The 13,333-nt window shown below is 46.5% G+C and overlaps 1 protein-coding gene across 1 annotated transcript; it reads right to left on the reverse strand.

Moving 5' to 3' along the window:
* Positions 1 to 4,534: 4,534 nt before the first annotated feature.
* LOC123041536 (NAC domain-containing protein 73) lies at positions 4,535 to 8,308 on the reverse strand. Its single transcript, XM_044464135.1, has 6 exons — positions 8,203 to 8,308; positions 6,713 to 6,845; positions 6,369 to 6,549; positions 5,788 to 6,269; positions 5,059 to 5,247; positions 4,535 to 4,961 (listed from the first exon to the last, which is right to left on the reverse strand). The coding sequence occupies exons 1-6, from the start codon at positions 8,208 to 8,210 to the stop codon at positions 4,845 to 4,847; spliced, it is 1,110 nt and encodes a 369-aa protein (XP_044320070.1). The 5' UTR covers positions 8,211 to 8,308; the 3' UTR covers positions 4,535 to 4,844.
* Positions 8,309 to 13,333: the final 5,025 nt, after the last annotated feature.

Consider the following 13,333-nt stretch of genomic DNA (forward strand, 5'->3'; position numbering starts at 1 on the left):
TAAACCCAAATTTATTCCATATGAGTCCACCATACCTTCCTATATGCGGTATTTACCTTCCGTTCCAAGTAAATTTTTATGTGCCAACCTCCAAACCTTCAAATGAAATTCTGTTTTGTATGCTCGAGCAACTCATGTATCAACTAGGATTGTCTGTATCTTCCATGTTAGGATGGTTATTCTCAAGAGGAGTGGACTCTGCTCCTCATTCACGAGAAAATGGCTGGTCACCGGGATGCCCAGTCCCATGCTCAAATCAAATCAAAACAATTAAACAAAACTCCCCCAGGATTTTTGTTAGTTGGAGGCACCCGTTGTTTCAGGAAAGCCATGGATTGATGCTTGTTGGTGGAGGGGGAGTATAAACTTTACCATTCTATTTGGGAACCGCCTATAATGTGTGTAGCATGGAAGATATCGAGATCTCTCAGTTGTTATGTTGACAGTTAAAGTATACCGCTCAAAATGTTATTTATCCCAATTTCAAAATCGAGCTCTGGCACCTCTACAAATCCCTGCTTCCCTCTGCGAAGGGCCTATCTATTTACTTTTATGTTGAGTCATCACCCTCTTATTAAAAAGCACCCGTTGGAGAGCACCACTGTCATTTGCATGCATTACTGTTAATTTATATTGGGTATGACTATGACTGGATCTCTTTTACCATGAATTACAATGCTTAGTCAGTCCTTGACCTTTAAAGATGCTCTGCATTTATGTTTTGCGGTCTCAGAAAGGGCTAGCAAGATACCATCTTGTTATATCATATTATGATTGTTTTGAGAAAGTGTTGTCATCCGAGATTTATTATTATTGCTCGCTAGTTGATAATGCTATTGATATGAGTAAACATGAGACCTAGGTGTTATTGTGAATATGGTTAGTTCATAATCTTTGCTAAAAACTTGAATGCCGGCTTTGCATATTTGCAACAACAAGAGCAAACAGAGTTTGTAAAAGTTTTTCTTTATCACTTTCAGTTTATCAATTGAATTGCTTGAGGACAAGCAAAGGTTTAAGCTTGGGGGAGTTGATACGTCTCCGTCGTATCTACTTTTCCAAACACTTTTGCCCTTGTTTTGGACTCTAACTTGCATGATTTGAATGGAACTAACCCGGACTGACACTGTTTTCAGCAGAACTGCCATGGTGTTATTTTGGTGCAGAAATAGAAGTTCTCGGAATGACCTGAAAATCCACAGAGCAACTTTTCAGAATTAATAAAAAATATTGGCAAACGAATCAACGTCAGGGGCCCACACCCTATCCACGAGGGTGGGGGCACCCCCCCTAGGGCGCGCCACCTGCCTCATGGGCCCCCTGAAGCTCCACCAACGTCAACTCCAACTCTATATATTCACTTTCGTGGAGAAAAAAATCAGGGAGCACTACTGGAATCAGGATCTTTGCCGTCAGCTAGATCTTTGCCGTCTGCTAGCTGACGGCAAAGAAGGTCTTTGCCCTCAACTTAATAGAAGCTGACGGCAAAGATGTTGCTGACGGCAAAGATCATGTTTGTTGTCAGCCAACCTTGTGCAGTCCGCTAGAGGACGGCATAGAAAATTTGCCGTCCGCTAGAGGACAGCAAATAATGAGGGTGCCCACTAACGAGTAACACCTAAGAGACACTTTCTTTGCCGTCCGCTAGCTGACGGCAAAGAATGTGGGCAAATTAACGTCTGTTAGCTAGGATCTTTGCCGTCTGCTAGCAGACGACAAAGAACCGTGTCCTAACTAAAATCCATCGACGCCCGCCCGCGCACATCTCTATATGTCCCCTCTCTCTCTCTCCGCCCGCGCCCGAGCCGCCGCCGCCCCACGCCACCCCGCCCCCGTGTCGCCGCCGCCCCGCGCCACCATTGTCGCCGCGCCACCCCAGCAGCCCCGGTGACCCCCTTCCCTGCCCAGCACCATCCCCGTCGTCGCGCCGCGCCGCCCCGTGCCCGAGCCGCCGCCGCCCCACGCCACCCACGTAGCCGCGGCACCCCCTCCTCCACCCCGGCAGCCCGACGCCCTCTGCTCCACCACCGCGGCCGCCCCGCCGCTCCGGCGCCCCCTCCTCCACCCGGCAGCCCCGGCGCCCCTCTGCTCCACCACCGCGGCGCCCTGCCACTCCGGTGCCCCCTCCTCCACCACGGCCGCCCCGCCGCTCCGACGCCCCCTCCTCCACCCAGCCGCCCTGGCGCCCCTCTCCTCCACCACCGCGGCCGCCCCACCCCTCCGGCGCCCCCTCCTCACCCGGCGATGAGACCTCTTTTATTTTTTTCTATTTTTGTTTCTGTATTTTAAGTTTAGTTTAGGTTTACTTTATGTTTGGTTTAGTTTAGGTTCACTTTAGTTTAGGTTTACTTTAGGTTTGGTTTAGTTTAGGTTTGGTTTAGTTTAGGTTTATCATTTGCTCTGTTCAAACTGATTGATTATTGATGATTGGGAACTGGTGGCCAGTGTAAAATTTGTCAGGTGTACAAACAAATGTTTGTCTGAAATTTGACATTGTTATGTGATTAAATTCATTATATTGATTGATTGATTCACTCACTGAGATTGGCTGATCAAGCAAGCAGTGTTCCCCTCTTCTTAGGTTGTCAACAACTGATTAATTTGAATTGTTGAATAGTAGTACAATGTGTGAGAGTGTCATGGTCATGATGAGCTAGATTGCAATTCATCAGTGGTGATGAGCTGAGGGTGAGTGTGTAGTGCAATGCAAACGATTGTAAAGTGGCAAGCAAGCAAGCAAACAGGGGAGGGAGTTGGAAAGGGTGTGGGGTACTACTCCTCTCCTCTCTAGTAGTCATTATGCTCACATAAAGGGAGTTGTGATCTTCCTCTTCCTCTTCATATTCTTCTCTGTCTCTGTCTCACCATGCATCATCAGCATCGGCATCAGCACCATGGAAATAATCTAGGAGTATCTATCTATCTTTGTGTTGTGCAAGGGGAATTAGAGAATATGTTTGTATGTGTGTGTGTGGTTAGCTTGGGTACTGGTGGTTTGGCTGGCTGGTTGTTGCTCTACCACCAAGAAAGGAAGGACTCACTCCCCACACCTCCTCCCCTGCTTATTTGCCTTATATGCCTGGAAATGTAGTACCAATTTGCCGCGAAAAGTGATAACAAGCTCTTGGTAACTTCAACTATATATTGCCAACCAGAGTTGCTTCCACCTTAGGAATTAACAATCAAGAAGAAGAAGAAGAAGATAATCCCTAGTTTTGAAGGGTGTCAATTGCCATTGCCAACTAACCTACCAAATTAATTAAGTGTTGTTGATGTTGTTGAGCACAAATGCATTGCTTTTTTTCTCAGTTTTCTTTCATGTCTAGAAACTTGGCTCTATGTTTATAGATATGCTTCTAGATACTAATTGGTCTCTTCTGCTCCTTATTAGAGATGGGGAGAGGCCGTCACCGCAGGCTCTGCTCTGTCACACCGGAGTACGAGTTGGATGCTTCTGAGTTCTTCAGTATCATACTTGAGACTTCCTCCAAGAGGCAGGTATATAAAAGGAGAGATCTCCCCTTCACCCATCTCATTATGATAACTCTGTTGTTTGCTACATCACTCCTTGTCCCAATATGCAGAGGCTGCCTGACACTTTTATGATGATGCTGGATGGCCATCGGTCAAAGAATGTGAAGCTGCGACAGGCCGGCAGCGGGCTTCGCAGGCTTTGGGACATGGAGTTGGTGATCAGGTACGGCCACATGTACCTGTGTCGTGGCTGGGAGCAGTTCTACCGTGCCTACGACCTGCGGCACGGGTACTTCCTTCTCTTCAAGTACGACGGCGACGCCATGCTCACCGTGAAGGTGTTCAACACGACTATGTGTCGCATGCGCTACCAGGATGACGATGATGCCAGTACATTCTGCCTCTTCTTCCTCTATATTTTGCTTTGTCTCACATTGATTGTTAACGGTCATTGTTGCATTTGGTCAGGCAATGGGAGCATCAGCATCGACTCTGGCTACAACCAAAGTTGCAGCAACTCTGGCTGCATCAAAAGTAGCAGCGAGGATGATCCGGAATGGAGTGGGGACGAAGAGGAGCAGAGTGGGGATGAGGAGGTGCAGGCTGACGATGGGCAACAGATAGTGGTGGCTGAGGATGACGTAGCAGCGGTGGTGGCTGATGATGGGCAAGAGATGGTGGTGGCTGAAGATGACCTAGCGATGGTGCTGCCTGAAGATGCCCTCACCATGGTGGTGGTGGTGCCTGACAATGACCTCGCGATGGTGGTGGCCCCGGCGATCCCACAGCCGGGCGACATGACCATGCCAATTATGGTAGAAGACTACATCCCACAGCCTCCACCGCCTCGCCGCTCTCTGCGCATCAGGATGAGTAAGGAGAAGGAGAAGAAGAATGAGGAGTGAACTATGTCAGGTATGTCAGATCTCCAGAATGATCTATATATACTTGGCTTTGTTTCCTCCGAAATGACATATGTTTTCTTTGGCGAGCATATTTGGTCAGGTATTCAGGAACAAGTACTCGGTGCGTTGTGGGTTTGATAAGTTTCAAAGGACTGACTGCTGTTGTATATCATTCAGACTTTCATGGCTATAAAATTGGGAGCGGTCCTCCCACATTTACATTTGAAAATAAATGACTGCTATTACTACAAACATTAAACATAGCCGAGCTACGTTCAGTTGGCAAGCTCCAGGATCATATACAAATTTTTCTCGGAGATCCATCACTCATGCACAGAGATACAACATACTTCCTCCGTCCGAAAATACTTGTCATCAAAACGGACAAAAAGGGATGTATCTAGATACATCCCCTTTTATTTATTTTGATGACAAGTATTTCCGGACGGAGGGAGTACTACTACATCACGGAGAAAAACCAGCCTCTTCTCGTTGCTCCGCTGCTTCAAATACCCCCTCATCCTCTGTTAACACGCTAACCAGCCACATCTCCATGCTATCCTGCGACCCCAACTGCATGTCCTGCCGCAAACACGCAGAGACAAGGTGATGAGCCAATGAGCCATGAGAAATATATATACACCGGGAAACGAAATGTGGCGGCAATCGGTGCACTTACGGTGAGAAGGGAGACATCCGGAGGCATTCCGAGGTCGGGGAACCCCAGGAGCGCCTCCTCCGGGATTCTGCCGTGTGACAGGTGTTCATCCAGGCCAGACACCGCTGCGTCATCCATGGCATGCGACGAGCTTCCAGCGAGCCATTCCCCCGCTTCCCGAACTGTAGACACGCGGGACTCTCCCTCCTCCTATCACAGTGGCAGCGGTAACATGAATAACAGTGAGATGCAGGAGCTGTGCCAATTTACAAGGTGACATTGTACTCTGCTAAGTGCTGACTGCTGAATGTATGCACAGTGTTAATTTAGGAGGAAGAATGCATAATGTGAGACTGTTGATGATATGCTGCTCTTATGTTGCTAAGCATGAATCTTTACATAGAGGACTTGAAAGCTTGTGATATAGTATTTGTGAGACTGTTGGATGCACTCTTGCAAGCAGAGGAAATTCTCCTCTGTAGTAGGGGCATCTTATAAATTTTTGTGCAGTATACAGCTGAGAAGGAATTGCAACAGTGGGATTCTAGTATTGCAAGGCCTTGTTTCAGGAATCCCAGTAATTCACCAACAGATCAGTACTATTAATCCAATACTCTGAGAAGGAATCCTACAAACAGAGTTCATTGGATGTACATAGGATTTATTTCATGAACTGTATATAGGAAAACTGAAGCTTCATATGATCCATAAAGTTAGACAGAAGTTTTCACATAGGCAAAGAAGATGTACCTGATTCTGCTCGGTTCCGGATGGGCTGCCGTTTGGGCAACGAGTCTGCAGAGGGTATGTCATTGGGGTTGTAGGATCGTCTTCCCCAGCAAATGAATCGAATTCTTCATTAACACCGCACACTAGAGACTGCCCAGCATTCATTGACTGCACCTGATAAAAGACTTTGGAAACAACAAGCTCCTCCTGCTTTTCATCTTGATCTACCCCAAGGTGGTACTGATGCATTCTCCAATTAGTTTTCTCTGTCTTGCCACCTCCTTTCCGATAACCTATGTAAAGAACCAATATTTTCTTCCACCCTTTTATGACACCGTTATTATCTAAGATAGATCTGGATTTTCCAGTCTTGTGCCATCTGAGATTCTCATCACAAACAGTGTGGTCACTGTTGCTAATCTTGCGACGCTTACGCTTGCCAACAACGTATGCATTGGATACTTTGTGGAAGAAGTGACCGGTGCTCCCGTCCATCTTGATACCTACAGGGGTACATGAGTTAACTACCAAGAATTACTCTTCATGGTATAAGTATTTAATTCAGAAGGCCCTGATAGCAAGTCCAAGTAAGAATCATGTACCAGGGAGATTTTCCGGATGTGTATAGCAGATTCCTTGGGCCTCCTTTATGGTTGGAATAAAATCATCTATTAGTACATGGGACGCTACCCTGCCAACCTTTCCTTCTAAATGTTCAAGCAGTTCGAGATCAGTTGGATCGAATTTAACACCAGCAGGGAGGCCTGGCCACTGTGATAAAACCTGCAACACAAAGCATGAAGTGCAACCACAAGATGCCCAGAAATCAGGAACGGAGGGAGTACAAGATGCACCAGATTTTTATGGGCGGGGGGGGGGGGGGGGGGGGGGGGGATTACAAGAGAACCGAGCATAAAAGTAAACGCAAAGAGTGGATGGTACTTACATCAGTATTATCAATGCGGTATTTGCAATTTGGGCACTCCATCCATGCAAGCAATTCCTCAATCTTGCAAAGCGAGGGATGAATTATCATGGTAGCAATTGTCTTGGCAGTAACGATCAATGACCTGAAGAATCTGTGAGATAACAAATTCAATTAATTATACATGATACAGATCCCATTTGTTTCAACAAAACACTATCTATCTTTTTCTAGATTCACAAATGTAGCAACTAAGCTAAATGGAAATGTATGAAAGAATTTTTACACAGACAGTCATCTATATGAATTCTAGGTTCAGTCAGAGGATATTAACTGCCATGAACTTAAAGCCAACTATTCAAGAACAGTCACTGCTCACTAACTCGGAAAAATCGTAGGAATGCAGATAATTAATTATGTACTAGTAAATAGTAATTCTCAATAAATTTGAGAGATAAATGATTATTTCCAGACTTGCATTGCTATTTTCAACGTATATTAAGCCAAAGACAGATATAGATTACTGAACTCTGTTTCAGAAGAAAGATGAGACTAATGCAGATTGCAGAGCATGCCCAGGCGCAGAAACCAATGATTTAAACAACATGTGGAATCATGGTCAGGCGCAGAAAGCCACGAACAGTTTCCAGCAAGAAGCACTGGAAGCTGGAATTTTACCACGGCGCTCTGTTCTTAAACCTGCAGCTGTCATTTGTGTGCCACTACAAGCAAGCTGAGGCTAAACTGAAGGAGTTTCCAACGAGGTGTGATGCAACTCGACGATCCACAGCACAAAATCTGCGATCTCTGCTCTGCTCTGTCACAGTCTGACAGACAGCTGCGACCGCGAGATGAGAGCAGTCTCCACTAAACAGAACAGAGCAAAACGGAACGGAACCCTTCTCTGCTTCCTCCTCCACCACCACCTCAAGCAGATCGATCGTGAAACCCCTGCTCCACCGCCGCTGCAACGACGAGCAGAACCGGGCCGGGTTCGCGACGGCGGCGCGGAGGCGCTACCCTTCTCTGCTTCTCTGCCTCCTCCAGGGCTCCACCATCACCTCAGCAGACCACGAAACCCCTGCACTGCCGCTGCAACAACGAGTAAAGCCGGGCCGGATTCACGCCGGCGGTGCGAAGCCTCACACTCCTCTCTTTTTTCGGGAACTCCTCTGCTTCCTTCGGGGGGAAGGCTCTGAATCACGTCAGCGGCGCCCTCGCACCGATCTTGCTCCCCGACGATCTCGCACTCATCGCCCCGTCAGACCGACATCTCCTCTCCCACGTCATCACCATCCGATCTTCTCCAAAAACCACCTACCGGAATCCACCGCTCGCTGATCAATCGCGACGCCCCTCCGGATCAAACCGAAACCCAGACCCCAGAAGCAGAAAATGCCACCAGACCAGAGCACGTGAGAAAATAAAACAAAAAGGATCCCGAGCAGCAGAAAAGTAGGAGAGAGACCGAGTCAGAGAGTAAAAACAGAGCACAAGCGCGGGTCACTTACTCTGCCATGGCCGGCCGCCGCGGCTGCGCTGCGACGGGAGGGTTCGGAGGGACCGAGAGCGGAGTGTGGAGCGCAAGGGCATCCGAGGGGAGGGGGGTCGAGGAGGGGGCGGGGCAACTTCTGGGCAAGTGAGGTGGGTGTGTCCCGCCTTAAATAGGCGAGGGGTGAGAAGACGCGGACCCTGCCCACTGGGGCCTGTCCAAAATGTTTTGCCCACCGGAACAAGCAAGCAACGCCCCTGCTGGACGTGTTTCGCTAGGCTTGGGAGCGTTGGGTTGTCTTGTGTCGCTCGGCGGGGTGCAGCCTCGGCTTGCCATGGGTGGTGGGTATCTGCTTACTCTCAGATTCTTTTCTAGGAGAGGTAACACTCTGAGATGTCTTTTGCGCTCGGTACTTTGCAGTATGCACACACCCTAAGAAGAGTTTTATCTCCTGACAAGCAAGGGAAAATAGTTGCACCATGAAAAAAAGAGACTTTGTACAACTCTCTCTCAAAAAAAAAATGCTTGTGCATTAGTATCTGTTTTTTTTAACACCAGCGCATCATTATCTGATGTACAACTCCCTCCATTAAAAAAGGGTGTAATTTTTTTCTCTTGTAGACCGAGGGAGCCGTGGGAAGGGAAGACTTACCCTTTACCCATGTTTAACTGGACGCAATTAACTGTTCTCCTTTGTTCCAGCAATTTTGCCTCACGCATTTCAGTAACCGTCGCTACACGTGGAGGGTAAAGGGGCGGTGGGCGGCGCGGCTGGGTAGTAACATGCGAGTCGTCGCTAGGGGGTAACGTTCGAATTTTTAGGACTGGGGAGTGGGGGCTATTTTCAGCAGTACATAATGATGGGTTGTAACGTGCGAATTTTCAGGATCGGTGAGCGGGAATCAAGAGAGTGGTTATTTTTAGCAACACACAAATGTAATCCTGAAACGGACTCCTAGTGCCATCTTCTTTTGCGTAATTCGTGTGAAATGTTTCCGAGATGCCTCCGCGATTAGTACTTTGTACAACACCGTAAAGAAGAATAGTTTCGAAATGTTTCTAAAATGTTTCAGGACAAGATAGATGATCCTTGGATTTATCCATGGGCCGTGACAACTGACAGTTGTCCAAAGTATTTTTCCCACAACTACAAGCCCCCCCCCCCCTCACTGAGTCTTTCGAGATGTCCATCTTACCAAGGCCTAATACATCCCCTTTGGATCTATCTCCGAACGTGACACTTCGCTTGGGGACGCCATGTTTCTCAAAGTCGTGGAACATATCTCTATGTCCAGTCATGTGGTCGGTAGACCCACTATCGAATACCCATTCTTTTCGACTGAAAAAATGGCTTTTATGTCCTCTTCACATATTTCACATGGGATTGTCGTCTTCATTTTCATCTTTTGTCTCCTTCAAAATGTTACCTTTAGTAACACAAGATAGAATAGTCATTATGTTCTTAACAGATGGCGCCATACAAGTCATCAACTTGTTGCCTAAGGATGGGATAATCGGCATCAAAATTATTAATGATTGACATGGCATGAGGAAAAATGGCCCTCCATTCATCCAAGGAGTGAGGTTCGTCATCCTTTACCTTAGATTTACCTTTGATTTGAGGATGAGAAGGAGGAACAACTTTCTTGTCATAAAGCTCTTCAAGTTGCTTCCACGCTCCATAAGCATTGTCAAATGAGTAGATTCTCTCCAACACATCGTAACTTATACCTCTCAATATAGCATTGGTAGTTTGGGCATTAAGGTATAACTCATGTTCTTCCCGGGGAGTTAGGTAAAGAGGATCCGACGGAGGCACATAGTCATTCTCAACTAGTTCATTATGTTCAGTCCTTGTTGAGGAAACTTCTCAATCATCATGCATTTCACTAGCATTTCTATTCCTTCAAAGTAAGCACCAACCTAGTGATATCTTCCCTTACTGGACATACTACTCTCCTTAAATTGTGAATCCAATGCAACGGTCAACTAATGAAAGACCTTGTTAAGGAGACCAAATCTCTACCTCATGTAGGGCCACTTAGTATAGTCTAGATGGGATGAATAGACTACAAGCAAATCAAAGGGACTATTTTCTAAATTTTAAGTTTCCTACGCAATTTTATGATTTTCTATTGGTAGCCTATCAATAACCCTACACATGCAAGTCTAATAGAGTATAACAATGGAAGCCAAACACTTTGACAAGTATAAGTAAGAGTAGTTGGAGGAGTGCAACGGTTTGGTAGAAACACTAGTAGAAATTGTATAGGGTAATTGATGACTTTTAGCTCTTTGACATGAATGAAAAATTGTTTCAACATCATGCTCTCCAACACATGGGAGCTTATTTTTCCTAAGAAATCGTTCAACTAAAGAAAAAGTTGCATGTCCTAGTCGATCATGCCAACGTGTCGGATATAATTTGGTGGCACCAAAAGCTTGTCTATTGAATCTTCTAATCTTCAAAATCAATGGGTAAAGCCCGCAAAGACATCTACCTCGCCATAGGACTTTCTTCGTTACCCGGCCCTTTGTAAAAAATAGAAAGGGCAAAACTGAAGGAAGACATGACTATTAATGGAAATACGATGAATGGAAAGAAGATTTTTGGAGACACTAGGAATATGCAAGATTTTTCTACGATCAATTTTTCGACGATGGTTTTTTTACAATTGAGTGACCAACGTGACAAATCTTCATACCTTCTCCACTAGCACTGTTGATGTGGTCTTGGCCATGGTACTTTCCCTGCATGGTCACCTTCTCGACCTCGCTGGTGATGCGGTTTATAGCACCACTATGAACGTACTAGTTCGTGTCCATTCCGTACGATCCTTTAGCTGCTCCGACCACCTTCTCATCTTGTGGCGAATCATCATCATCATCAAATCTATACCAGCAATCCCTAGCCGAGTGGCCAAGTTTGTCATAGATCTGACACTTGATGGCATCAGGCTGTGATTTTTTGGAGGTGCGACAGCCCTTGTTGTTCTTGTTGTTGTTGTAGGAGGGATGACCGCCACTGCCATTGTTGCCGCGAGGATTGGTGTTGCTGTTGTCATTCCCGCCGGTGTTGTTGCGTGGCAGTCCACGGTGACGAGATCCAGCGCCACGACCACGCATGGCCGCATTAGCAGAAGACTTGAAACCGCCGCTGGAGTGTGCTCCTTAGTAAAGTCACCCTCTGATCAAAGTTGCTCATCTGAGCAAAATAATCATCGAGGGTGACCGTTTTGGTCCGGGCGTCGAGCGTGGAGACGAGGGGCTAGTAATCCATGTCGAGGCCGACGATGATGTGCGAGATTATCTTTGGGTTGGGAGAGTTGGGTTGTCTTGTGTTACTCGACGGGATGCAGCCTCGGCTTGCCATGGGTGGTGGGTATCTGCTTGCTCTCAGGTTCTTTTCTAGGAAAGGTAACTTTCTGAGATGTCTTTGCATTCGGTACTTCACAGATTGCACACACCCTAAGAAGAGCTTTTATCTCTTGGCAAACAAGGGAAAATAGTTGCACCATGAAATAAAAACGAGACTTTGTACAACTCTCTTTCAAAAAAATTGCTTATGCACCAGTATCTGTTTTTTTAACACCAGCGCATCATTATTTGATGTACAACTCCCTCCATTAAAAAAAGGTGTAATTTTTTTCTCTTCTAGACCGAGGGAGCTGTGGGAAGGGAAGACTTACCCTTTACCCGTGTGTAAATGGACGCAATTAACCGCTCTCCTCGGTTCCAGCAATTTTATCTCATGCATTTCAGCAAGCGTCGCTACACGTGGAGGGTGAAGGGGCGGTGGGCAGCGCGACTGGGTAGTAACATGCGAGTCGTTGCTAGGGGTAAGGTTCGAATTTTTAGGGACTGGGAAGTGGGGGCTATTTTCAGCAATACATAATGATGGGTGGTAACATGCGAATTTTCAGGAATGGTGGGCGGGAAAAAGGGAGAGGGGCTATTTTTAGCAATACGCAAATGAAATCCTGAAACTGACTCTTAGCGCCCTTGTTTGCAGAACTCGTGTGAAACGTTTCCGAGATGCCTCCATGATTAGTACTTTGTACAACACTGTAAAAAAGAATAGTTCCTAACACGAAATGTTTCATGACAAGAGAGATGATCCATGGATTTATCCGTGGACCGTGACAACTGACCCTTGTCCAAAGTGTTTTCCACACAGCTACACTTTTCTTTTCCCATTCTTTTCCCCCCAGAAAAATAGCTTTTACGTCCTCTTCACATATTACACTTGGGATTATCATCTTCACTTCATCTTTCACATTCATCTTTTGTATCCTTCAAAAGGTTAGCTTCAATAACACAAGATAGAATAGTCATTATGTCCTTGACATCACCCTTGTTGCGGATGGTGCCATACAAGTCATCAAGTTGTTGCCTGAGGTTGGGATCATCAACATCAAAATTCTTAATGATTGACATGGCCATCAATGTTGGGATCTACGGTATGATGCGCTGACTGCAAATTAAAATTTTCCTACGCGCAGAACAACCAAGAACATGCTATGTGAGATGGATCACATATCGTTACCACTAGAAGCGCAGTGCCATGCAACAGAAGTAGAGTTGGGGTAGCATGTCCTGGAGTCATTTCCTCCTCGTTGATCTCCCATGTAGCTGATCGGATCCCACAAACAGGTTCACCGGAGCACCGCAGGTGCATCGCCTCTAATGGTATCTGCGCGTGTAGGAGGAACGTCGTGTGGAAGACTACTAGGTCCGATCACACAACCGACAGCGAGTGGAGGTGTCTAGTTGCAACACATGCAAAGCCCTAGTGATGGCGCCGAAGCAATCAACAGATTAGTGAGCCACACCCCCACTATGTATAGGCATCCGTCGCGGGTTCAACACTTGGGCCTCACACGGGTCCTAAAGCCCAAAGTCTGTTTGGCCTAGATCCGAGTCCGAGTAGGATTACATCTGACTCGTTGATTCAGATCATGCCTCACAGGTTCCTTCCCTTAAGCGCGCGACCCCTTAGTTTCTCGTTCACTTGGTCGTGGGTCAAATCACATCCGGCTCGTCTAGTCGGTAGCGACCTCTAGCAAAGTGTGCTGACTCCAAGTGTCCGATGAAGTTGTGGTTAGGCGAACGTGTACAACATGTCACACTTATATTCCCTTTGCCACATG

This window comes from Triticum aestivum, chromosome 2B (genome assembly GCF_018294505.1).
Source record: "Triticum aestivum cultivar Chinese Spring chromosome 2B, IWGSC CS RefSeq v2.1, whole genome shotgun sequence".
NCBI lineage: Eukaryota > Viridiplantae > Streptophyta > Magnoliopsida > Poales > Poaceae > Triticum > Triticum aestivum.